This window comes from Rana temporaria, chromosome 5 (genome assembly GCF_905171775.1).
Source record: "Rana temporaria chromosome 5, aRanTem1.1, whole genome shotgun sequence".
Classification (NCBI taxonomy): Eukaryota; Metazoa; Chordata; class Amphibia; order Anura; family Ranidae; genus Rana; species Rana temporaria.
Window position 1 is genome coordinate 262,021,305 of NC_053493.1, and position 26,204 is coordinate 262,047,508.

The 26,204-nt window shown below is 39.7% G+C and overlaps 1 protein-coding gene across 1 annotated transcript in view; it reads left to right on the forward strand.

Moving 5' to 3' along the window:
- Positions 1 to 22,387, forward strand: part of CDKAL1 (CDK5 regulatory subunit associated protein 1 like 1) — a 947,145-nt gene extending 924,758 nt beyond the window's left edge. The window contains exon 19 of the mRNA XM_040353785.1: positions 19,575 to 22,387. Within this exon, the coding sequence (XP_040209719.1) occupies positions 19,575 to 19,769 (195 nt within the window). The 3' untranslated portion in view covers positions 19,770 to 22,387. The remainder of the gene's footprint in view (positions 1 to 19,574) is intronic.
- The last annotated feature ends 3,817 nt before the right edge of the window (positions 22,388 to 26,204 follow it).

A 26,204-nucleotide genomic window follows, 5' to 3' on the forward strand; every position in this document is an offset into this window, starting at 1 on the left:
CACTTGTGCTGGCATCATTGCATTTGGGAACACTGGATGGCAGCACTGGTCTAGTGACACTGACTGGTGTTGCTAACGATAAGGTACACTGTTCCTGGCTGCACTGGTGACACTGTTGCAGCATTCACTGGGGCAGGTGGCTGGGTACACTTTACTGACACTGTACATTGCTGGTCTATTGATCAAAGACTTTGTAAGCTGGCTTCACTGGTTTGTGTGTTTGACACTAAAGGCACTTACAGTACCACTGTAACGACTCCCTCTCTGTGTGAGGAGATAGACCCGAAACTTTCTTTTTTTTACATATGTGATCACTGTGATTGACTACAGTTATCACATGGTACAGAACCAATTTGTGCGCTTTAGCCACTGTGCACGAGAACGGGTATGTCAATCCACATCTGGTAAAGTTCCTGTCTGGCTGTTTATATGCAATGGCCGGATGAAATGTGGTTAAGGAATTATTTTTCATGAAAACTACTACCTGCCTGCCAATAGCTACATACAGTTTGTTTCCATGGTTTAAAGAGTGGAGATACAAAATCAAAAAAAATTCATTCCTTTCCAGCATCCATTTGATTTCTGTTGGTTACTTCATGTTGTACCTTGTCTTTTACCAAGAGCTTGCATAATAATTTGTTGGCTGCATTTACCGATTTTACCGAGTTTTTATTGAGTTTACAAATTTTACCAACTGCAAAAGACCAACAAAATATACAGAAAAAATATAAAAATAAAAAGAAAAAGCACTCTTTGTAATAAGTGGTAGGCAACAGGTGAACCACATACAATGTAGAATAAAATAGGAAACAGGGCTGATGTATAGGAAACAAATATGCAATAAGCCAAGAATGATCAGAACCAGGCAATGAGGTTAGCATCAAGGCTCCAATGTTACCACTATGTTTGACTTAGTACTGGAACATGCCAGTAACGGTAACCATTTACCAATTTTAATACTTGCAATTAGGTTGTTTTCTTTTTAGTCTAGCAATCTTGCTCTGTTGAAACCACTCTGTATCTGTAGTTTACAGTGTGTTAAAGTGGTGCTGAAGGTTTTTTACTTTTGTGCATTCTATGCATGAAGGTAAAAAGCTGCCTGTGTCACCCCCCTCCACAGCTCCTCCAATACTTAGCTGAGCATGATCTTGATCCAGCGATGTACATGAAAGTGACTCCTCTCCTGGCTGTGCCAATGGACCCACAGAGCGGGGCTCAGGAGCGCTTGCTATTGGGGCACTCAATAGGGAGGAGGAGCCCAGAAAAAATCTTTAATATCACTTTAAGGCTACAAATATATCAGTCAATTTAACTCTTACTTCTGTAAAGATGCCACTGCCCAGAGTGGCACCATTGGATTATAATTAGTTACACATCACAGTCTTTAGGTTGTTCCTGTCAGATAAGGGCTGTCACTGCTTAGAGGTAATTATAAATAAATAAATGGTGGGCAAAATGTGTGTATTCTATAGATTTGTTTTCCTTTTACACATAATCTTTGAGATGACCTCATAAAGCTGTCACGCTCCCATAGATCTCCCCTTATCGATTATCAATGAAAGTGAAAGAGAGCAAATCTTCCCTGTCATTACTGCTAATGTTTTTATACCCTCCCCACCATTCCCGACGCAGACATGGACATGTTTGCAACAGTTAATGAAATATCTTTTTGGCTATTGGTAACTTTGCACTTAGCATGTATTGGCTTGTCAAGATTGCAAGTTCATGCTGCTAAGACATTGTCAAACTGCCTGCCTAGTATTGCTGCTTTTAATTAATACCATGAAAGAGAAAAAGTTAAAGCCTGTTCCGTGATTCACACAGAAAACATACACTTTCACTGGGTGAATGGTTATGTAAATTCTTTGTAAATCAACTTCTTGGTGTCTTGCATGTGTTTTGTATTCATAATTTAGTAATCAAAACTAGCCACAAATGTATATTAGGGCTAACTTGCTTGACTTTTCAAGTGAGTTTGCAGCCTTATTCAACAAGGGTTTCTTATTATTTAAAGCAGAACTTTAGTGTTTTCAAACCTTTCCAGACAGTATTTATGGTAGAAAAGTCTCTGTATCTGTGTTCTGCCATAAAATCTTGTCCCCTGCCTGCTAGAAATGTTTTACTGACTGTACACTGAAAGCCACACATGAAGATTCCAGGACAGGGTGTGTGGGTCATCCTGACCCAAGCAATAGATAACAAAGAGGACACTGGACCCAGAAAAAGACCAGGGGAAGATTTCAGTGGTGGGTGCAAGGGGGAGCATTGAAGTCGCCCCACCAGAGGCTGCTTTGCTGATTACAGGAGAGACACCTAATTTAACTAGCAGCCTATATGGGAGGGTGCTACATCTGAAAGTTTGAAGTGGAGATGGTGACATCAGTCACCCGCCTCTTCACCATGGCTAATTAATGACTGCCTTGTATTCATAGATACAAATAAAAAGATATTCTTGAATGGCTGAGATGTTGTATGACCAACTTTGTTTCTTTACAAGTGAAAAGGGATTGTCTAGTACTCGGGTGGTTAGAATGTGCTGCTTACTGTATGTAACACAAGCTACTGCAGTGAATTAAAGGATCCACAGTTGCCAGACCATTCTACAAATATAAGAATTCAGGTGAACAAAATTTTGAAAGTCACAATAAACATGGAGCTCTTCTAAGGCAAATGTTTTGTAATCTCTGCATTAAGGTAAAACAAAACCTTACAATAGCAGTATTCCTGTAACCATTGGCATCTGCTGTCCGGCAAATTGTATGAGGATGGATTTGGGGTGGGACCAAGCCACACTGTGTGTGTGTCTATGGACACACACAACCAGGATCAAGTCGCATGTCTTCCCCCATAGCAAGCCACTTGCTATAGAGCCAGACACAGAAGAGGGGGAGCCAAGATCACTTGCAGGGAACCCCAGAAGAGGAGGTTTGAAGCCTCTCTGTGCAATACCATAACCGTACTTGCCTATACTTCCCTAACTTTCTAGGTAACATAATAAATGCCATCATCCAGGCACTTAACTGTGTGCAGAGTCTACTTAACCAGCCATTCAGAGGCTCAGTTGAAACAGTGTCTAAAAAATGACACTACTTTTATTACATTCTCGTCACTGCTGAAGCTGAGCAATGCATTTAACTGAGTTCAGGGATGTTTGTGAGGTGAGTATACATAGTTAGTCAGGTTGTAAAAAGACACAAGTCCATCCAGTTCAACCATAAAAAAAAAATATCATACAATCCCATATACCCAATTCTATACCCACAGTTGATCCAGTGGAAGGCGAAAAACCCCAGCAGCGCATGATCCAATTTACTACAGCAGGGGAAAAAATCCCCCAAGAGGTAATCAGATTTTCCCTGGATCAACTTTACCTATAAATGTTAGTACCCAGTTATATTATGTACATTTAGGAAAGAATCCAGGCCTTTCTTTAAGCAATCTACTGAGCTGGCCAGAACCACCTCTGCAGGGAGTCTATTTCATATTTTCACAGCTCTTACTGTGAGGAAACCTTTCCGTATTTAGAGATGAAATCTCTTTTCCTCTAGATGTAAAGAGTGCCCCCTTGTCTTTTGTGTTGATTGTAAAGTGAATAACTCAACACCAAGTTCACTATCGGTAATGCTTTTATGGTGGGTGGTAGGATTGGGGGATGTGGGGGGGGGGTCAAAAAGTGAATGTGCCTGGTGACTTGGGCCCCATACACACTATTAGATTTTCTGCAGATTTTTGTCTTCAGATTTACCAAAACCATATACAGTAAAACCTTGGTTTACGAGTAACAAGGTTTACGAGCGTTTTGAAAGACGAGCAATGGTGGCTCTCAGCGCTTCCTGGAGACACTCGCAGACACTCATAGACACTCCCAACAGGGGCGGGCGTACCCGAAAGTGATGTGAACAGTTCCAGAGTTCTCTAGGAAGTGCTTTGAGCTGAACCTGTGGCCACATACAGCATTGTACTGTGCACCAGCGGCTTTACTGAACACACAGTACTGTATGCAGAGCTGCTTTATATAGATCAGCACCAACCTCTGGCCACATACAGAGCTCTATACCTGCGGCTTTACCGTAAATACAGTATACACAGAAGCTTTACTGTACATATACACAGCGACTTTAAATAGGTGATTACCAGACTCCTTAACATTGTGAGTGTGCGCATTCTTTTTCTTTACCTTAACATTTTTGCAACGCATAGGAGGTACAGTACAGTATTTTAAAGTGCAGTTTAATTTGTTTTATGTTTTTTGTTTTGTTTTTCCGTAATTTTTATATGAATAAATGGTTGTGGAATTAATCTGAGTTTATTTCCTATTGGGAATCTCGCTTTGATACAAGAGTGCTTTGGATTAAAAGCATTCTCCTGAAACGGATTATGCTCCTAATCCAAGGTTCCACTGTAATTTGAGTTCAAAACATAAGAGTTTCATTTTGTATGCAATCAGGCAGGCCCTTGTACTACATGGTTTTGGTAAATCTGAAGACAAAATCTGCAGAAAATCTAATAGTGTGGGGTCTAAAGATCTGCTTTAGTTGCAGTAAACCAATAAAACTTTTCATGATTTTACTCGGTTGAAACCAAACCAATATTATTTGGGTAAACCTGTTGGTCTTCCAGAATTATTATTGCAATTTTAATATAGTTAGATATGTTTTTTTACGTTTTTAAGCTGGGGAATGAAATTACATAATATTGCCTTTAGGTAGTACAGTCAATTTATTTCTTGACTTGAATTATATATTATGTCAACTTTTTCTGATAATATGGTATCACATATCCTTTAGGTCTTGTTCCATGATTAATAGCAACCATCATTAATATTTCCAGTAGTAAATGTACCCATGAGTCACTGAAATGATTAACATTTAGAGAATGTTTTGAGTCCATTAAAAATAAAATATACAAAAATTCTAGTTTACTGTTATAGCAGTATCAAGACTTTGTTGACTAACAGGCAACCCATCTCTAGTACAGTAGGGAAAAATCTAGTCTGTGATCAGCAGATGCCATAGTTGAGGTTTTGATGTGAATGTGTTTTCTTTCATGCTCGGCAGTTAAAGTGTGGGACAAGAGCCTCACAAAGATGGTGATCAATGAACAGCTATATAAGAGCCCACCAAATGTATCTCTTCTGGCAGTCAGGAGTGGAGAATTATTCTGAAAAATAATCTGAAATGCATTTGATCATAGAGTGAACAGTTTAATAATTTATAATATACCTTATTAGCAAAGCCTGGTGTTTATTTTGCTGCTGCCAAAACAAGATGAAAGGAGTCCGTCTCCCTTCTTGCTGAGACAGAAAATGTGGTGTTCTCTCTTTTATTTTGCAGATTAATATGGGATTTCTCTCCTGCTTATCTTCAGTTTGTTCTGTGATTGTGTTTGATTTATGTTTCCCTATTTTCTGCAATTTAATTCATTTAATGTCTCAGGTTTATTTTATCTTGCACAGAAGGCACATAAAGACATCCAAGCCTTTCATGTGTGCCCACTATTCTAATTTGAAGTCCGGAATTACTGCTGTTTTGTTATTGTAGGTAATTACTGCCAATCCCTTGATATTAGTTCCCAACCATGTGTGTTGGTCTCTGAGCACATTATATTCGTCTTACAGTACCTGCAGTCTACCATAAAATACACCCAACTTTTCTAATAGTCCTGCTGTGCTTGTGCGTGACCATGTAACAACGAGGAGTTGTTTTAGTCAGTTATCAAGGATGTCAGTTACATACTGCCCCTTAGGCCACAGAATTTAAGTTAATATCCAGTCTGATACAACCCTCCCACCAAAATAAATAAACTAAAATAAAGATAAAGGTTACATTTAAAGAAGAATTGTTAAAGAAGAATTGTTAAACTCAAGAGGAACCCAACCAACCAAATTGAAAATATTAAAGTATGCTTGTAGTAAGATTTAACAAAGTTATACTATGTTCCAGCTAGTTACATGTGATGTAATCGCACATTTTTGCACATATTTCAGATATATTAGCACTGCTTTGTAGTTGTGACTGCTCTCCTGTTACAAAGGTTCTCAGCTGGCATTTGTGCTGGCATCTAATAAGACATGCATTTTTAACGAAAAGCACACCGTTAATGCTTGTGAGGACATGGGAAGTTAAATAATTTTCTTGCAGGCTTATGACAGCTTTCTGGTTCAAGATGACTTTGGTTCCAGCTGAGAGGTTCTTTGAAATGACTTCAAAAACAGATCATCCAAAACTCTGATCAGATGTATTTTCACATATATTAATATCCCTGTGACAAGCATGCTATGTAGAAAGGAGCCTGTAATGCGCCTTGAAGCATATGTACAGTGATTCGGCGCTCGTACACTGTTATATGAACAGGTAGGTAATACCTAATCCAGCTATCTCCTTTTATATGAATTCAAATTTTGCACAGATATATTATTATTATTATTATACAGGATTTATATAGCGCCAACAGTTTGTGCAGCGCTTTACAACATCAGGGAAGACAGTATAGTTAAAATATGTATTTGAAATACAAAATATAATAGAATCAATAGTAAATACTAAATCGGCTGTATAATAACAAAATTTAACGTTCGTGTTCAGCTATGTTTAATGGTGTTTTAATATACCATAGCACTGCATAACTTTTGTGATTAATGGAAAAATGGGGGAAAAGAAATATTGGGGCTGCCATTTCTTCTTTATTTTGTACAGGTTCTGGGGATGACATCCTTATGCTGGATAATCTATTGAGTCACTGAATGGCAGCACTGCAGCTATTTAAGCAATACATTCGTCAAAAGCCGGTTGTTGAACAGACAATGATGCACATGTACTTAAATTTGTCTGGTTCCTGCAGAACCTAACACATTTCAGTACTTGTTTTTCAGGCTTAAAATAACTAAACCCACTGAAAAAACTGTTACATTCCCAGCATGCTGGAAATGCTGAATGTCACAATTGTTTGTGGTCTCAACCAAACTGTCAAAACCAGCAAATGGCTATGGTAATAACTGATCACATGTACAGTCCCATGGCAGCTACAGAATAAATAGAGGCCAAGATGGCAGCCTCCTTGGCTGAAAAGGATAGAGGGATTTAGTTATGCTTTACGTGAAATTTTTCCAATAGGGACACAAACACCAACAAAGAACACTTTTAGTTTAGAGCCTGTAGCTCCCTGTGCTGGTGACCCCAGTACCCTCATTTCTTGTTCAGGTGCCACAAGGGAAAAATAGGTGTCAAGGCAATAAAACTGAACATTTTATAATCCTTGCCTACTCTGTTCAAGACATAAAAATACGTTTTCAATAAAATTAGGCAGTAAAGTGGCTGTAGGCAAGAGGTTTGTCAGGTTTGGCCAAAGTATGCCTGAGAGGTTTATATTTACCATGTTACTCTGAAGTAATTCTAGACTTGAAAAGTCATGCGTATGTGCAAATTTTTAATATCCAGGTGTAGACAGCTATGAGCAAGCTTTGTCAACAAGTCAACATGAAGCATTTTTGTGTGCAATAAATGGGAACTTAAAAAACTCTGTACACATACAACACATTCAGATCGGTAAATGTCACTTTTAACATTAAAGCTTAATGCTTTAGTATCCTGCTCTGTAACCTCAAATTACAGTTTTGATTACTTTCAAGTTACAATTGTATTTACAGTGGGGATACAAATGAAGGGTCTGTATTTTTTATCATGGGTGTATTTTTAATGCAACAGAATATGAACCAAGAATCCAGAAAAAACACATGATACAAATGCATAAATTGACTGTCAGTTCAGTGAGTAAAATAAGTGTAGCATCCTCTAGGTAGGTGCTAGAGATGAGATTTTTGGGGAGTGCTGTTTTGTCTTCTCTTAGGATCATTTGGGATGTTTGTTTTGATCTGTGTGGGCTGGGAGTGTCTCAGACTAAGTTGGTGACTGACAGTATTACTTCTCGGTTACCTCCCTCTGGCTTCTAGAGGATTCTAAAAGGAGGGGAAGAGAGGTGGCACTGCCTAGGGTGTTCTAAGGAGCCCGGACCAATCCCCAGCTGGCTGCAGTCAAGCATTCTTGCGGATGCAATGGCTTTCCTGAGGGAGATGCTCTGGTCCAGATGTGTATATACTTTTAGCTGCAGGGACCTGTCGTTAGAAGTGCCTTATCCATTCTGTACAGATGCATATACCGATCAGAAATGTATATGCTTCTATTTTGGTCCATAATTTATTTGTACAGTTCCCCATCCAAGTTGTTTCCCTTTCACCATTTCATTTTATGTTATAGGATGCCCTTGCTCCTGGGCCCAGGAGCCATTTTTGTAAATTTTCCCAGCTGATAGACCAGCTTGATTTGGTGGGGGCGAATGTAGCAACCTCTATCTAGGTGGGTGCTAAATGTAAGATTTTTGGTAAGTGCAGGTAATTTTAGGCAGGCCTAGCTGGAAGCTAGGCCTGTTTGTTTTGAGCTATGTGGGTTGGGAGTGGCTCAGAGTAGGCTGGTAACTCAGAGATGGCATCACTCCTAGGTTACCTCCCTCTGGTTTCTGAGGGTTCTGGAAGAGAGGTGGAGCTCCCTGGGGAGTTCTAAGGAGTCCTGACCTATCCCCATCCTGCATTTGCAGGGGGTAGGCTTCCTTAAATACCTAGAGTCAGCCCAGCTAGGGGGTTGTTTTCAGATTGAAGAACTGATGGAGCAAGAAGTGCTTGGCTGTCGGGAACTTGGAGGGTGCCCCCATGTTTCGGGGGGTGACCCTGGGACTTGGGTGCAGGAAGGATCCCTTCAAGAACGCATGAAGGATCTGGACAGGAGTCACAGATAGGGAGTGAGAGAGGACAACAGGTGCTAGTACTGCCAGGCAAGTCTTCAGGAGGGAACCACCAGTGAGTGCGAGGCCAGGAGGGCCAGTAAATGACAGGCATGGTTGGGAGGACCAGGGTGGCACACCTGAGAGGACTCGGACTGGGAGTATGCAAGTCTGGGATGGGTGCAGAGCCAGCAGGTAAGGACTGTGATGTCACAGGCAGTGGAGTCGGACAACTACAGCCAGGAGGGCTAACAGTGCCTGAAGAGGGATTACTGGGAGTAGTAGTTCGTCCATAGGACAGCTAGCACTAAAGACGGTATATTCTATTTTTTCTACATAAAAAGGGGACCGTGGTTGTGCAGAGAAGGAGTTTGGAGAAGTGTCTAGTACATAGAGTGTATACAGTTCTGTCCCAAATTGACTGTTCTGAAATTCTACCGGGCATCCCATATATTCCCATCCGTATCCAAGTTTAAATACCTCAAGAAAATTACAAAACAACCACATGGACTGTTCATTGTCTCTAAGGTGATTGGGAAGTGAAGGCTGGGCTGGGAAGGGTGACAGGTTGACCACAACTTTCAGCAACCCCTACAGGGGTACAGCTATACAAGTATTTGATCCCCTACTGACCAACAAAAATTCTGGCTCCCACAGAATGGCTCCAGTATGTGCTCATGTGGTACACCGATTAGTCCTGTCAATTTAATAAGGTGCTCCTAACGACAACTCGTTCTGTGTATAAAAGACACCTGTCCACAGAATCTTTCTTCCATTGAAACCCGCCATCATGGGCACGATCATAGAGCTGTCAAAGGATGTCAGGAACAAGATGGTAGACCTGCACAAGGCTGGAATGGGCTACAATTCCATCAGCAAGCAGCTTGGTGAGAAAAACAACTGTTGGAGTGATTATTATAAAATGTATGGAAGAAATAAAAAATGACTTGCAACCTCCCTCTGTCTGGAGCTCCATGCAAGATTTTGCCTTATGGGGTAAGGATGATCCTGATAAAAGTGAGGGATCAGCCCAGAACTACACAGGAGGAGATTTGGACTGATCTTAAGGCCTTTGGGACCACAGTTTGCATGTGTCATGCTTTGGGGCTGTTACTCTGCTAAATGTACAGGCCAACTTTGCCCTATTAAGGGACCAATGGACAGGGAGGGTCATGTGATGTAAAATCTTGCCTCAGCCAGGACACAGTAGATGGGTCGTGGATGGATCTTCCAGCATGATAATGACCCAAAACATACTGGCAAGGCAACAAAGGAGTGTCTCAAGAAGAAGCATATTAAGGTTATGTAGTGGCCTAGCCAGTCTCAAGACCTTAATCCTAAAGAACATTTATGGAGGGAGCTAAAACTTCAAGTTACCAAGCGACAGCCAAGAAACCTTAAGGATTTAGAGATGATCTGTAAAGAAGAGTGGCCCAAAATCCCTCCTAAGATGTGTGCAAACCTGGTAACCAACTACAAGAAACATCTTATCTTTCCAACAAGGGTTTCTCCATCAAGTACGAAGTCATGTTTTGCTTGGGAATTAAATTCTTATTTTATACACTGAACGGCAGCTCAATTAATAACATTTGTATCACGTTTTTTCAGGATTTTTTGGTTGATAAGCTGTCTCTATCATTTAAAAAACACCCATGATAAAAATTATAGACCCTTCATGTCTTTGTAAGGGGCAAGCTTACAAAATCTGCAGGGGATCAAATAATCATTTTCCCCACTGTATTTTCAATGGAATTTGAAGTCTGCACATAACATTTTTAAAATGAGTTGGGTAAAGAACAGACCATACTATATTTCAATTATGTATATAAAGAGAGTGGCATAAATGCAGTCTAGATAGAACTATTCATCTCTTATATTTTTTTGTATTCAAAGGTGGTAAAATATCCAAAGTTTACATGACAAGTTAAGAGCAACACTTGATTTGGGTGATTTTGTGATGTTATCCTTTGTGTTCACTATTGTCAACCGAGGACAGGGTTAGTAGTGGTAAGGAGGCATCTTGAGGGCAATTTTCTATACATTACACTAGGCTGTGCATTAATCTGGCTGATCAGATATTCGTTAAGACATCACTGGAGGAATACACTCCCACTGCACATTTCATAGTGACCACAATACCCAAGGTGGTGGCAACCGATGCGTAAATGACTGTGGTGGCAGAATTGCCCCCATTCTAATGTGTCATTATAGAAAGGTACAACAGTCGTTAGAGATGGGCAGCCAAGAATGATTGCAGCCCAAAAAAACATACATCCAAAATATGTATATGGAGAAATTGAAATGTATTTTTACATTTTGCCCAGTGTTCAGTTTGTGTGGACTATTGTATATTCAGTGCTCTAAAGTAACCAATAACTACCAATGAAACATGACTTTTATTCACTTGGTCACCAAACTATTGACACAATAAACTACATTGGACATGGTTATAGAGTGTTTCCTTGATCTTTCTTTTATAATATGGGCCACTGAGTAAGCACAGTCAAATTATTCATGGTTCACCTCTGCCAAGGCAGTATTTTTCTTATATTCAATGTTTAGTTCAGTAAAAGTTTTTCCTAGTTAAGCTCCAAGCTTTTCAATAAGGCCATCAGTCTCTCTGTTATCTCCAAAGAGCAATAGTGTGTTTTGGCTACTTAATAATGCATGACTAGATCCTGGCTCTTGGGATTTTTTTTTCTTTTCTTAGATGGACAAATAAATGTGTTTGTAGGATGAGAGAGACTTTGGATACTGAGGTTAATTAATCCTAAATCTTGAAGTGAACATATCTGTTGCCAGTTATTATTTTCTTGTGCTGTGGGATCATTTTTTAATTACCTAGCCACAGGATACTATCTTGCAAGCTTTGTCATGTTTTTTGATATGCAGTCACAAGAGTCTCCTGTAAAGCCAGTTGTCATTTCTGGTGATGTAGTTACCCCGTGCATGTTTTTAATATACACATTCTTATACATTTAGCCCATATTTTTTATACTTAATTATTTAACATCCTCTAAGAAGAGCTCCCTTTTTTTCCTGTATTTTCAATTTGTTCTATGGCTCTTGTTTGTTTTTCTTTTCTTTAGTTGTTGTACATTTTTATAAATTAACATGATCATTGTAGGCAACCAAAGTATAAGCCTTCCAATCAATGGTTTGATCTAGCAGCCTATGATGCTTTTGTAAGAATCAGGCTGTATAGGGGTCCTGTCACAGGCATTCAACCAGTCAGTGGCTGCTAATGCCTCAGTCAATCCATGGTCAGGCTCTGTCTTAAAGCACCAGTGCATTTATTTCTCAGCATTCAAGCAACACATCCACATGCTAGCAGTCGGAGACCTTGAGCTCCCTAGTGCCTTCTTGCCAGAAACCCCAACATTCCCCAGTGTCATCAGATAATCAAGCCGGCATCCAGCCTTGCAATTCCTGTTCATTCCAGCCTTGTGATCCCTGTGTACTAAAGCTTGTGCTTGTGACCCTGACTTGCGTATGCGTTTGCTTCTGCAAGCGAGCACATGGGGACAGGGGTGCTTTCATTTTTTTTGCATTATTGTTCATTTTACTTTATTATAGTTTGACACTTTTTTCCCGAAAATATATTTTTTGATAACTTTTATTCCTATTACAAGGAATGTAAATATCCCTTGTAATAGGAATATGGCATGACAGGTCCTCTTTACAGTGAAATGTGGTCTATAAGACCCCACATCTCACCTCTAGGCTGGTAAGCCTGGAATAAAAATATATATTTATACTATAGACGAGTTCTTGCTGGAATAAAATATTTTAAGCACCATACAGCTTGGATTCATGAAAGACAGGAGTTGTCAAACAAACCTGATTTTTCTTTGAGAAGGAAAGTCAAACATTGGACAGAAGGGTGGCTGTGGACATGGTATACTTGGATTTTACAGAATTCAGAGAGTAGTGGTTAATGACTCTTACTCTGAATGGTCTGTTATCAGTGGTGTACCCCAAGGTTCAGTGTTGAGACCCTTACTTTTTAATAAATGATATAGGGTCTGGGAATAAAAGTACCAATTTGGTCTTTAAAGATGACGCAAAGCTATGCAGTGGAATAACGTCCTTACGGGATGTCTCCAATTTACAAGCTGACCTCAATGTCTAATTGGGCAACTAAGTGGCAAATGAGGCTTAATGTTGATACGTGTAAAGTTATGCATGCATCATACATACTAGGGGGATTACAATTGGGGTAATCAATGGTGGAGAAGGATCTGGGGGTTTTGGTAGCTCATAAGCTCAATAATGGCATGCAAAGCAAAGTCCTTTATTGTATTAAGAGAGGTATGGACACAAGAGAGATAGATTATTTTGCCCCTGTACAAATCATTAGTAAGACCTCATCTGAAATATGCTGTTCTGTTTTTGGTACCCAGTTCGCAAAAAGGATATCTGGGAACTGGAGTAAGTGCAGAGAAGGGCAACCAAACTATTAAGAGGCATGGAGGAGCTCAGCTATGAGGGAATATTAGAGAAACTGAATTTATTCCCTCTTGAGAAGGTTAACATGTACAAATACATAAGTGGTCCATATTGTGAACTTGGTGTTGAGTTATTCACAGCGCTTCACTTTTTCCACATTTTGTTATGTTCTAGCCTTATTCCAAAATGGAATAAATCTATTATTTACCTCAAAATTCTACAAACCGTACCCCATAATGACAACATGAAAGAAGTTTCAAATCTTTGCAAGTTTATTCAATATAAAAAATAAAACAAAATAATCACATGTACATAATACATTGTTGAAGCACCTTTGGCACAAATTGCAGCCTCAGGTCTTTTTGAGTATGATGCTACACGTTTGGCACACCTATTTTTGAGCGGTTTCTCCCATTCTTCTTTGCAGGACCCCTCAAGCTCCATCAGGATAGATGAGGGGCATCGGTGCACACCCATTTTCAGATCTCCCAGGGGTGTTTAATCTGGCTGGGCTACTCAAGGACATTTTACAGAGTTGTCCTGTAGCCACTCCTTTGTTATCTTGGCTGTGTGCATAGGGTCATTGTCCCGTTGGAAGATGAACCTTCACCCCAGTCTGAGGTTCAGAGTGCTCTGGAGCAGGTTTTCATCAAGGATGTCTCTGTGAATTACTGCATTCAACTTTACCTCGATCCTGACTAATCTACCAGTTACTGCCACTGAAAAACAACCCCACAGTATGATGTATTATTCTGCCTGGATGGTGTCTTTTGACGTCCAGCAGGATAAGCCGCTAGCACGTGCCCAGCAGTGTGATGTGTCAGTCTGACACACTGCATCTCCGATCTTGGTAATGAGCCTATGACATAGGCTCTTTACCATGTGTCCAATCACAGCTCATCACATGGTAATCAGAAAGTGCGGTTTATCGGCTTTTCCTCTACTCGCACCTGTCGCCTGCTCTCCTGACGGGGCACTGCACTGATAATCAGCGTATTGATTATCAGTGCAGACCCATCGAGGATGCCCACTGGAGACTACCAGCCCATTAAAGATGGCACCCTGTGGCCATCAGTGATGCCTGCCAGTGCCTCCTGATCAGTTCCGCCCATGAGTGCCCATCGGTGCTGCTTGTCAGTGCCACCTATCAGTGCTGCATTTAGGCGCCTTTTCATCAGTGCCAAACAGTTCTGCCTTGTCAGTACAGCCTCATCAGTGCAGGAGAAAACTTACATATTTACAATATTTATTTTTTATTTGTAGCGCAAAAAATAAAAACCCCAGTAGTGATCAAATACCACCAACATAAAGCTCTTTGTGGGGAAAAAAATGTGTTGGGGTACAGTGTTGAACTACTGTGCAATTGTCATTCAAAATGCAACAGCGCTGAAAATTGGACTCGGCAGGAAAGGAGTGAAAGTGCCCTGTATTTAAGTGGTAATACACATGATTCACGTGCGTGCATGTATAATAATGTTTTCGTTTTAGAGGATATTGCTCCATTTTATTTCACTTAATTCAAGTACATGAATGTATCACCCACAGCAGCGTTTGTCATCTTGAGGTTTGTCAGAACTCTAAAGCATTGGTCTTCAAACTACGGCCCTCCAGTTGTTATGGAACTACAATTCCCATCATGCCTAATCATGTCTGGGAATGTCGGTGTGTTACAATGCCTCATGGGATGTGTAGTTCTACAGCAGCTGGAGGGCTGTAGTTTGAGGATCCCTGCTCTAAAGAGTGTCTTGGACACACTTTATGAATTCCCCCAAATGTTTCCAAACACACTTTACAAACAAAAGGTAGGAACTAGTATTGACTTAAAAAATCACAGCATTGCCTAAATTTAGAAATTGGGACAGCCAATTGGCCTTATAAAATACACAATTGATTGTGCTTAAAAGCTTACCTTTAGTGTTTCTGGGAATCTGAAGCAATTATTTAAGAAATGCAGGTAGAACTGTAATACAAAATTTAACAAAATGGTATATAGAGCATAGTTTTAGCCTTTTATATGGTATTTGTGCGATTGGCATTGCTATAAACAAAACATTAATATCGCTGGTACAGTTCCATGTGCTGCTGTTAAATATTGAAGTGTATACATTTCAGCAGCCACAAATCAAATGACCTAATAAATCAGCACTTTGCGACATGGTTATACATTTACAGCTTCGAATTTTTAACATTTGCGATTACACAGCCACATCTTTTAAACACAAACTAAAACAAATCAGTGCTGTGTAAGGCACACAGAAAAATAAAATGCTTGATGTTCCTACTAATCTTGAAACGCTTACATAATGGCCTTCCTGAGGCAGCTGAATAGCATTTAAGTGTAATTTCACTCTTCCCCTCTCCAAGCATAATGAACATTGGTCCCTGATTGAATGAAATCTGAAGGAAAATTAATTTGCAGCACGCCGCTAAGGCAAAGCTGTGAGTTGCTACTCTGAACAGCACGACGCAGACACTACATCCAATTTCACAGACAAAAACACTGTGCACTGTCTGTCTTCATCACCCCACACAGATGCAGTATTTCTAGGAGGTAAACAGTTATTAGCATGTTGAAGGAAGTTAATATCAAAGGCAAAAAAATGAACAGAAAGAGCTAATTGCTACTAAGAAATGCACAGTGTGATTTAGAATTGGTGTCATACAGGTGGAGGATTATAGGACTTAGTGGAGATGAGACTACTCTATGAACCGTGTAAATGTTAATTCACAAGCCATGTGTGTCCTCTGGGCACTCTGGTTGTTTTCCAATTTTTTTTTCTTAAACATGCTAATACTGCCCACACAGGTTGATGCAAGATTCCTGAAAATCTGTACAATTCAAAACACCCCAGTACTCGGCCCTGCTGGCCAATAAACGGGGTATAATTGGCTGTTTCTGATATTTTTATGAAGCACTAACTCAGTTGTTATCATGTATTGCTATAACTTTTAAACTGTAATGCAAACCTTAGACCCCTTTCACAATGAGGCAGTTTTCAATAAACATATATTGATTTGGTTTGAGCAAAAGTTATAGCATCTGCAAACTATGGGAAAGATTTATGGTGTTTTTTTTCAAGTAATGGCGGTGATCTGCGTTTTTTTAGCGGCATTGTGACGGACAGATCGGAGACTTTTGACACTTTTTGGGACCATTGACATTTATACAGTGATCAGTGCTATAAAAATGCACTGATTACTGTGTAAATGTCACTGGCCGGAAAGGGGTTAACACTAGGGGTGATCAAGGGGTTAATTGTGTGTTCCCTCAGTGTGTTCTAACTGTGAGAGGGGATAGGATTGACTAATAGAGGAGACATATTGTTTTTGCTACTTAGGAACAAACTATATGGCGCCTCTCCTCTGACAGCACAGGGATTAGTGTGTTTGCACACACAAATCCACGTGCTGGTGCTCGTGCACGCAATCATGCCCGCCGGCCACGCACAGTAGGCGCTCGCCCTCTGGTGGCCGAAAAAGGAAGGTCGTACCCGTACGGGATTTCACCCAGGAGAGCCATTGTGGCGCAGTATATCTGCTTGACATGGTTGGGAACTGGTTAAGGCAGTTCTGGAAAATAATGATGGCCACACAAAATATAGACACTTTGGGCCCAATTCGAAATTTTCACTTGGGGTGTACTCTCTTTTGTTGCCAGCGATTTAGACATTAATGGCTGTGTGTTGAGTTACTTTGAGGGGACAGCAAATTTACACCGTTATACAAACTGTACACTCACTACTTTACATTGTAGCAAAGTGTAATTTCTTCAGTGTTGTCACATGAAAAGATATAATACAATATTTACAAAAATGTGAGGGGTGTTTTGTGAGATACTATAATAAAATTCATAGCTATACTGGGAGGAAATTTACGAAGACTAGAGCAACTGTGCATAGCAACCAATCGCCTATCTTTCTTTTTTAAAGCTTATATATATATATAACATTATATAACATTTTGCAAACAGGTAATTTTTCACCTTCATTGATGTACGCTGATGAGGCTGCACTGATGGGCACCAATGGGCTGCACTAATGGGCACCGATACATCGGCACTGGTGGGCACTGATAGGCAGCGCTAAGAGGTGCCACTGAAGGTCATTGATAGGTGGCACTGATGGGCAGTGATGGGTGGCAATAATGACTGATCCGCTCTGGTAGGCACTGATCGGCTCTGGTAGGTTACACTGCTAGGTGGCACTGATTGGCACAAATCGTGGGCATTGATAGGTGGCACTTGTGGACATTGATAGGTGGCACTTGTGGGCACTGTGGACACTGGCAGGTGGTACAGATTGGCACACATGAGGCAGATGTGCCTCCTTCCTCTTTGGGACCGATGTCCCTTGCACCTAAGTCGGTGATCGGCTTTCAGCGTGAGGAGGGGAAAAAACGATTACTGAGCTTTGTTTACATCACGTGATCAGCTGTCATTGGCTGACAGCTGATCACATAGTAAGGGGCCGCATCGGCCCCTTCCTCAAATCTGTGATCACCCAAGTCTCAGTGACTTGGGTGATCACAGAGCACGCCACACGCGTGAAAGGGAGGACGTCTATTGACGTCCTCCCGGCAATTGGGGTTAAAGTGTTACTAAAGGCAAGTATTTTAATAAACATGTTTTACTGCTCTGTGCAATGGTTGAGCACAGAGCAGCTCCGAACCTCCTCTTATGGGGTCCCTTGTTGGCGATCTTGGGTCCTCCTCTTTTCTGTGTGACCCCATAGCAGGCCAAAGAGTTTAATCTTTGTTTTAGTAGAAACAAGAAAAGCTGCTCCAGGTGAGCGAGTCTCTGGTTAATCCCCACACACACTAATCAGGTGCTAGCCAAGATCGCATGCTGTGTAACGTGAAGAAATAATTCTGGACAACTGCACTTCCAAAAATCCTTTTATTTAAGCTTCATATGACAAGTGGTTGACAGATGGAGCAGAGAACAAAGAGGTAGATGCGTTTTGCGCAAATATCAGCACTTGGTCATTACCTTTGTTTCTTCAGACTGGAGAATTTTGTTTCTCATGGTCTAAGAGTCCTTCAGGTGCCTTTTGAGAAACTTCAGGTGGGCTGTCATGTGCCTTTTACTAAGGAATGGCTTCCATCTGGCCACTCTACTATACAGGCCTGATTGGTGGAGTGACCATCGTGTTCTTGGTCACCTCTCTGATTAATGCCCTTCTCCTCAGATCACTCAGTTTGGCCGGGCAGCCCAATCTAGGAAGAGTCCTGGTGGTTCCAAACTACTTACATTTACGTATGATGGAGGCCACTGTGATCATTGGGATCTTCAATGTTGCAGACATTTTTCTTTACCCTTCCTCAGATCTGTGCCTCGATTCAATCCTGTCTCGGAGGTCTAGAGACAATTCCTGGGATTTAATGGCTTGGTTTGTGCTCTGACATGAACTTGATTTTGCTCTCCCTAGTTTTAGTAAATCAACCTCAGTGTGTGTAGGCAGGTTCTTGGAATAAGGAGAGCAGGAATTTTGAGGGTGGATGAAAGTTCAGTACTTCATCTGCAGAGCCCAAACAGAAGGTTAAAGCAGAGTTCCGGGCAAAAATACAAATTGGTCTTGTTCAATATACTGCAATCACTTTGCTTATTACCTTATCCTTTGTTTTTCAATTTGACTTCCTCCCTACCTCACTGCGTAATTTCCGCTACGGCATTGGCTCCTGGGATTGTTGTGTTATCAATCCCAAGAGTCATTTGGATTCCCCTGCTGCTAGCATCATGTTATGTTAAAACAGGAAATTACACAATGCTAGGCGGAGATCAGCGCCATTTTTGAATAGGAAATGTATAGTGGTAGTATTTTGTTGGTATTGTTCCTAGGAGGCGCCAGATTGGTAGGTGCATGATGGGTAGCCAGAATGCACTGAATTGCAGAAGAGAGACCCAGATGGCTTCACATGCCCCACAGTCTAGATGGCAATGCTGTACTGAAGGCAAAATAAGTACGTTTTCAATGCTACACAAAATCGGAACAGGGGACACTTTTGAAGATTGCTATATGTAAACAAACGAGTGGTGACTATACCTGAGGTAATTTTATAAAAAAAACAGCCGGAACGCCGCTTTAAGAGCACATTTACATTTCTGGCAGATCAACAGGTTCTTTGCGGTGCTTGCAGCTCATTTAAAGGGGTTTAACATAGGTAAATCTTGATGGCTATGCGTGAAGATAAATATTGCTAGCTTAATTATTGGAATATATAACTCTACCTTACAGTAATTGATCATGATTGCCTTCAATAACTTGAAATGTCAATGGAATGACTGTTCATCTAACTGTTGTTTAAGACAATGATTTAAATTGGTCTAATAAAAATTCTGATAACTTTCTCTACAGGAGAGCAAATCACTGTTGAAAAACAGTTTCCTTTCAAAACCAAAATCTTCTGATGCACACAAGACCATCCTACATCTGGCCTGGGGTGACAGTGGAGAACAGATGAAGATACTTTACTTTATTGCAGCAGTTATAGGAGTTTTTATTGCATTTCTAGGAGCAAAAATCATTCACAGCGAGGTTGGAGGAAATTGAATATGGTTTTGTTAGAAAAACTGCAGGAGAACTGAATTATGTTCAGCAAACTACAATTTTGTGCATTTTGGAAGTTTGATTTTTTTATACCTAGGTTTTATCTGTATATTATTTGTACAGATGGCAAAATGTGCAGATTTTATTTAAGTCCATCTTTCTGTGCAGAGTTTTAGAGACCTGAGCTTTATTCAATTGCTGAACTGTACAGTATGTATTTAAGTAGTATAATGCTGGTCATTTATCACATGCAGGGTGCCAGATCAATCAATATCAGTGTTTTTTTGTTCTAGAAACCATTCAAGTGAATACTAGGGATGGGGTAATTTGATGTCAAAACAAATATTGGTTAAAAAAAAGATTATTTTTGTTAGTCATTTTCATCGATCTCTTTTCCTAAAACGGCTGACTTTACTAAGTTGCTGCTCTAAATTGCCTCCTGATTAAGAACATTGTCCATTTGGGGTTTTAAATTGTGTTAATTATATTAATGTCCATTTCTACACATTGGCTTTCATAACCGTCTTACTCCATGAGAGCTCTCTACCTCCAAGAGCTGAATTAATTATGATTTTTACATAAGTTTACCAGGTATACAAGTCTTCTTCTAGGAATGCTTCCAACAAATGTGTTACCTAAACTAGAACAAAACATGCAGATATCATATGAAACTGTATTGGGACCTCTTTAGTGAATGCCTTGTAGCTGTTTGTGTTGGTTTACCTTTTATTTTAAATATTCTGCATCCTATTTTAACATTTTAGTTTGGGCAGAGTAAAACATTTTTTAAGCAAGCCATTTGATTTGTTGGGATTTGTTTGGTTAAATCTGGACTGGTTCAGCAAGCAATGGCCAAGATTCAAACCATATTTGGGCAAGCTGAATGTACCCCTATGCCCCCTCCTACTGGGAGAACACAATTTTTTTTCAGGAGGGTTTCCCCCATCAACACTGACTGTGTTAATGGGGGAATCGAGCCATTTTCTTTCATGCAACCCATGGCTGTAGGAAAGAAAATTGCAACATGTATGGCTGGCCTTACCTTGTGCGTTTCACCTAGAAGACACAATACATTCAAAACAACACTCTTTGAAATTACAGCATAACACAGGGTTATACGTGTGGGGCCTATTAATAAACATCTGTATCTGTAATTGCCTGTGATGGCCTGTTTTAATGGGATGTTTGCCTTGAGGATGGCTTGCCAATATTGTTTATGATGGGTTCCAGAATATAGTTTTTATTGACAGCTGTTAAAAACCTACAGACAGTTTAGTTCTTCAGCATCCCATCCCATTCCATAGTAATTGCCTTTAAAAGTTGCATTTTAGTACTATTTTATAAAATCGATGTTGGCATTAGCAGATGCCATCAACACATTCAGTTTTCAGCCCTTTACCAGAATACAGTAACAAAAACTTTGCGATTGGCTGAAAATAAAACAAAACCAATACTTATTATGGACATTTTTATTTTGCTGATTTAAAGTGAAATCTCAGCCTGTGTATTTTACAGACAGTCCATCAATCTTTGGATAGCTACAGTACTAACCTTATCTTTATAATGAATGCGAATCAAGTTTTTTTTTGTTTTTTTTTTCGTGCCATGATAATGCTAAATGAAGGCCAACAGGAAATGTCATATGTACTGAAGATGTTAAAGCAAAAAGGCTGGTAAACTGGAAAACTGAATTTGAAATAGACACATTGTGAACTCTGCCAATTAACATAAATTGGTTAGTTTGGATAAATGTATAAACCCTTTAGGTTTTCTTCTGCTCTGATTTAGTCAATAGTCTTAATGGGTTTACATAGCTGGATTATTCTGTTTTATTTTAATTACACAAAAAGCACAATCATTTATAATAAATTCAAATCTTATTTAAGTCTTTACACAAGTGATTTTGTTGCTCATAGTCCCGTTTGTCCTGCTTTTTATTTTGAGCTTTTATTTTCCAAGTAAAATAAAATTTTCAGTATTGTTAAAGGCTATAGAACAGAGTTTTCCCATATAGAAAGCAATGGTGAACAGCAAAACTTCACAGGCAGACAAATTTCACTTTTCACAAGTACATTAGAGCTTTGGTATTGTTATTGGAAACAGAGAAAAATTGGTTATTTGGGTATTGGCCAAATAAATTGGAAAGTGAATGCTAACATCAAATTGGCTGCTCTAAGAATCAGATTTTTGTTTATCAATGCTCTTTTATAAATGTGTTTAAAAGAAATGGTACTGAAACTGTCCATCTAATTAGTGCCTGATGTTTTCCTGGCATATGTCAGCCAATTGCATGAAACATGTCAACTGCCGGGAAAGGGAATCTATGTGTAGGTTAAAAACAGAGCTTTTTCATTCGTCTTTACCAACGTGTGGTAACATGAAAGCTATTGCTTGGAGTAACTTAGGCTGTTACAGAATGTATTGCTGGCATAGTATACTGCCTAGCTGAGTGCAGCTGTATTGGACCATTTCATTGCCTTAAAGTAAAACTAAAGGTAAAACTTTTTTTATTAGTTTTGGATAGAGAGAAGAGGGATTAGAGAGGATTTGCATTGCTCTCTGTGCCCCTGTTAAGAAAGCTCACCCTCTATATTTGTCATGTTTACCATTTTCTTTTAAAGTGAAAGTAAAAGAAAATCCCAAATGTTGGGTTGTCAAGAAATTGCCTTAATTTGCAGGGATTTCCTCTCGCTTCCTGATTGACTATGGGACAGGAAGTGAATGGAAATCTCTGCTATGGGACACACATGGCAAACAATAAATAAAAAATCTAACAGGGGTTATAACCCTGCTCTGTCCAAAAAAAAAAAAAAAGTTTTCCCCCAAAGCGTTTTCTTTCATTTTGGATATACTAGGGAATGGTTAAAAAAGTTTTTTTTTTTTCTGTTGGGGAGATTTCCCTGTTCTTCCTGTCCTGGAGACACAATAAGAAGTGAATTCAGCCATTGCAAAATGAGGGGGTAATCTCCCACTTAGCTGTCACATTAAGGGTTCATGCACAGGGTCAGTTATAGGCATTTTTTATGTCTTGCATAATTCTCTCTCTGGGAATTGCATATGCCACACACATCCTGCCACTGAAGTGAATGGCTAAATGTGGCCATACTATTGTAAACACTGTTGATTCTTTGCATTGGTGTGTACCTGCACATGCACATCTGAAGTGTTTTGCAAATGGGAAAAACCATTGGACACATGCACGTAATCCCCAATGCCCAGAAGCATCAGTAATTACAAGAGTACTTTATTCAACCATTCACTTGAATGGCAGGTTGTATGCAGCACATGTGGCTCTCCAGGCATGAGAAAGCATTGGGAGATTTAAACTAGGTGTTAAAATTGCCTACAATGGCCCATGTGCATGAACCTTAACAGGTGTTCTAAACCATTCAAAACTGACAAGAATGTAGAAATGGATACACTTTAATACCCAAAAGCAATTGCTGCTTTGTAATGAGAATGTTACAGAAATGTCATGATCTTAACAATGCTGAAAGTTATTACAAATAAACTGTGTGCAAATAAACTTTTAAAAAATAACACTGCAAATGTGTTTTATTTAATGTTTTCTTCATGTGCACAAGGAAATTGTTGTCTTTTCCAGTCACAATGGCCTGAATTGGGATAATGTTGTGGCTTACATGTTATATAAAGGTAGCAAGCACAAATGCTGATTAATCTCTCCTCATTTAGATGTGGCATCTTTAGGCTGTGCATGACTTGCTCTTCAGTTTGTGTGACTGCTTCATATACCAGACGATGTGATTGGATAATTGTGCACCATTTCATATTAGACAGGGAGCAGTGATGTGCACTCCTATTTCCTGCAGGTAATTAAAGTCCATGGACCGCAACCACTGGTATGACATTGGTGTTTTGAAATGCATTATGCTATTCTGGAGTACAGTATTGTATTCATTGTTGTAATACTGGTGATGTTTGAAATAGAATGTGGGAAATGGATGCCTCATAAAGCAATTTTTAATAGGGCCCTTATTTTTTACATCTAATGTGACCTGTGAGCTCCTTTGCATTTTAGATAAATGGCTGACTTTTCTAACACATTGCAGCTCCTTGGTAAACAACACTTTCTAATCGGGAATGTTACTTATGACTTCCTCTTTTTAGTTCCATTTACAATCAATTCCCTGTGTTCCTGTTCTTGTAGTTTAATATTTCCCTGCTTTACTACCAGTACTACCAATATTATTTAATTTATATGATTGCAGTAAGCAGTTAAACTAAACTGTTGTTAATAAAATATCATCATACATATTTATATGTCTCCTTTAGTCCAATATGTTATATATCCAAAACATTAGCTCCTACAAATTCCCCTAAAATTTTCTGAAAACATTGGCACATTGGGATATCAATCAACATAGCAGCCCCTATGGAATGTACTATGGAGTCTGGGCAGTGCATGGAATAACAGTACTTATCAACTGGTGCTGTTGAAGAGAAACCGATTTCTAGAAGCTGTGCTCAGAAAATGGCAAAGGACTAGGTATTGTCTGTGATCTCTCTGCAGCTGAACTTTTCAAATTACTGACTTAATCATACGTTGCTCTATACCAGTGATGGCGAACTTTGGCACCCCAGATGTTTTGGAACTACATTTCCCATAATGCTCAATTACACTGCAGAGTGCATCATGGGAAATGTAGTTGCAAAACATCTGGGGTGTCAAGGTTCACCATCACTGCTCTATATTGTATCTCTGAATGGTGGAGACCATTTTGGAAGAGCCAGGGCTTTGCATCCTCAGATCAGAGCCTCTAGGAAGATGGACAATGAGCAGCACAATAGGGACATTACCAAATCTCACTCCAGATCTCTCTAGGCTAGCCAGAGGCAGCAATACCACTCATAATGCAAATACATATACGAGGCTATAAGCACAGGCGTGCTTAGGCATGCACACATACCAGGAAATGCTTTGCTATTTTTCTGGAAGAAGGTTGCTTCTAAGGTGCAATTACCATATCTAGGCAATCCCTATAACATAGCAAATCTTCAATCTTTGAGTTAAGGTCCACTTTAAGCCCCCAACAGTGCTATACACAATACCAGTTCCATGAACACTTGCTGCCAGGGTACCTGAAGACAAAAAGGGAGAGGAAGAAAAAGACTCTTCTACCCACCTCTCTGTGCCTACTGGATCACTTTATGAAACCATCAGGGATTCTTCTCAGGTGGCAAGTAGAGTACAACACAGCTAGAACAGTGACACTTCATTCTTGGGATGTGTGGGGTTAGAATGTTTGTGATCGACCATTGTTGTCGCGCAAGGAATGTGGTGAACATGTGGGGGGGAGGGGGGCGTTATCAACAACACTTTGATCTTATTGATCTTTATGATCTCTTCTTACCCCCTATTAAACGGTAATGTACTGTTACACAATGCACGGTTGCAATCCATGGTATGGCTTGCATGGTACGGATCACCCCTTCATTATCTCACAGCCTAGATTCACACTGGAGCATGAACATATTTATGTGATTTTTGGTGCACTTTTTTTTGCATGTTTTAAAGCCATTTTCAGGCTTGAGTGTATTTGTTTTAGGTGCTAGAAAGAGGGGCAGTTGCTTTGCCCGAAGTAACATGACTTGCACATGTTTTACAGGTGTTTTTCAGGCACTTTCATTGAAATCTATTAGCCAAACACACTCAATCATGCCCCAAAGAAGCTCCAATATTTTTTCTGAGTGTTGAATGACATTACATCACTTATTTCAGAATATCATTGAAATCTGGTATTCAGTGTTGAAGCACATCTGGAAATGCACTTGAAATCACTGAGATTTGAAAGGGGACAAGAAGCATTAATCAAAACTTTTTTTAATCTGAGGCGTAACAATACTATTTGCAGGTGCCACGAGGTGTGTCTGAGTATTAAACTTCACTTTTGGGGTTACTATTTGAAGAATTTCTAGTTCTATTTTTTCCATATCTAAATTTTTAATGGATGTACAAGCCCCTATATTTGTGCTAGGTTTGCAGTATGGGGAAGGGTGTGTACAATTTTAACTCTACTATTTTAGTTCTTTGAGCGTTATTCGAATGCAAAGTACAAAAAGAAAAAAAAAATTGTCATATGAGGCTCCGTCCATAAAAATAAACTACATTTGTGATTATTTATAAAAGAGAACTTTTTTTAGTTTTGGATGGAGTTGAGAGGGATTAGAACACCTTCCAGTTTTTATTGCTGTCTGTTCCCCCGTTATGGAGATTCACCCTCTCAGAAGGAAAAATCCCAAATTTTGGGTTTTCCCCAGAAAAGTAACATATGGAGAAATCGACCTGGGGGTCACCAAAGAATTCCCTTAATTTGAAGGGATTTCCTCTCACTTCCTGTTTGGCTATAGGATATAAAGTTAAGGGAAATCTACGAAATGGGACACAGATGGTGGTAAAAAATCTGATGGGGGTTTGCT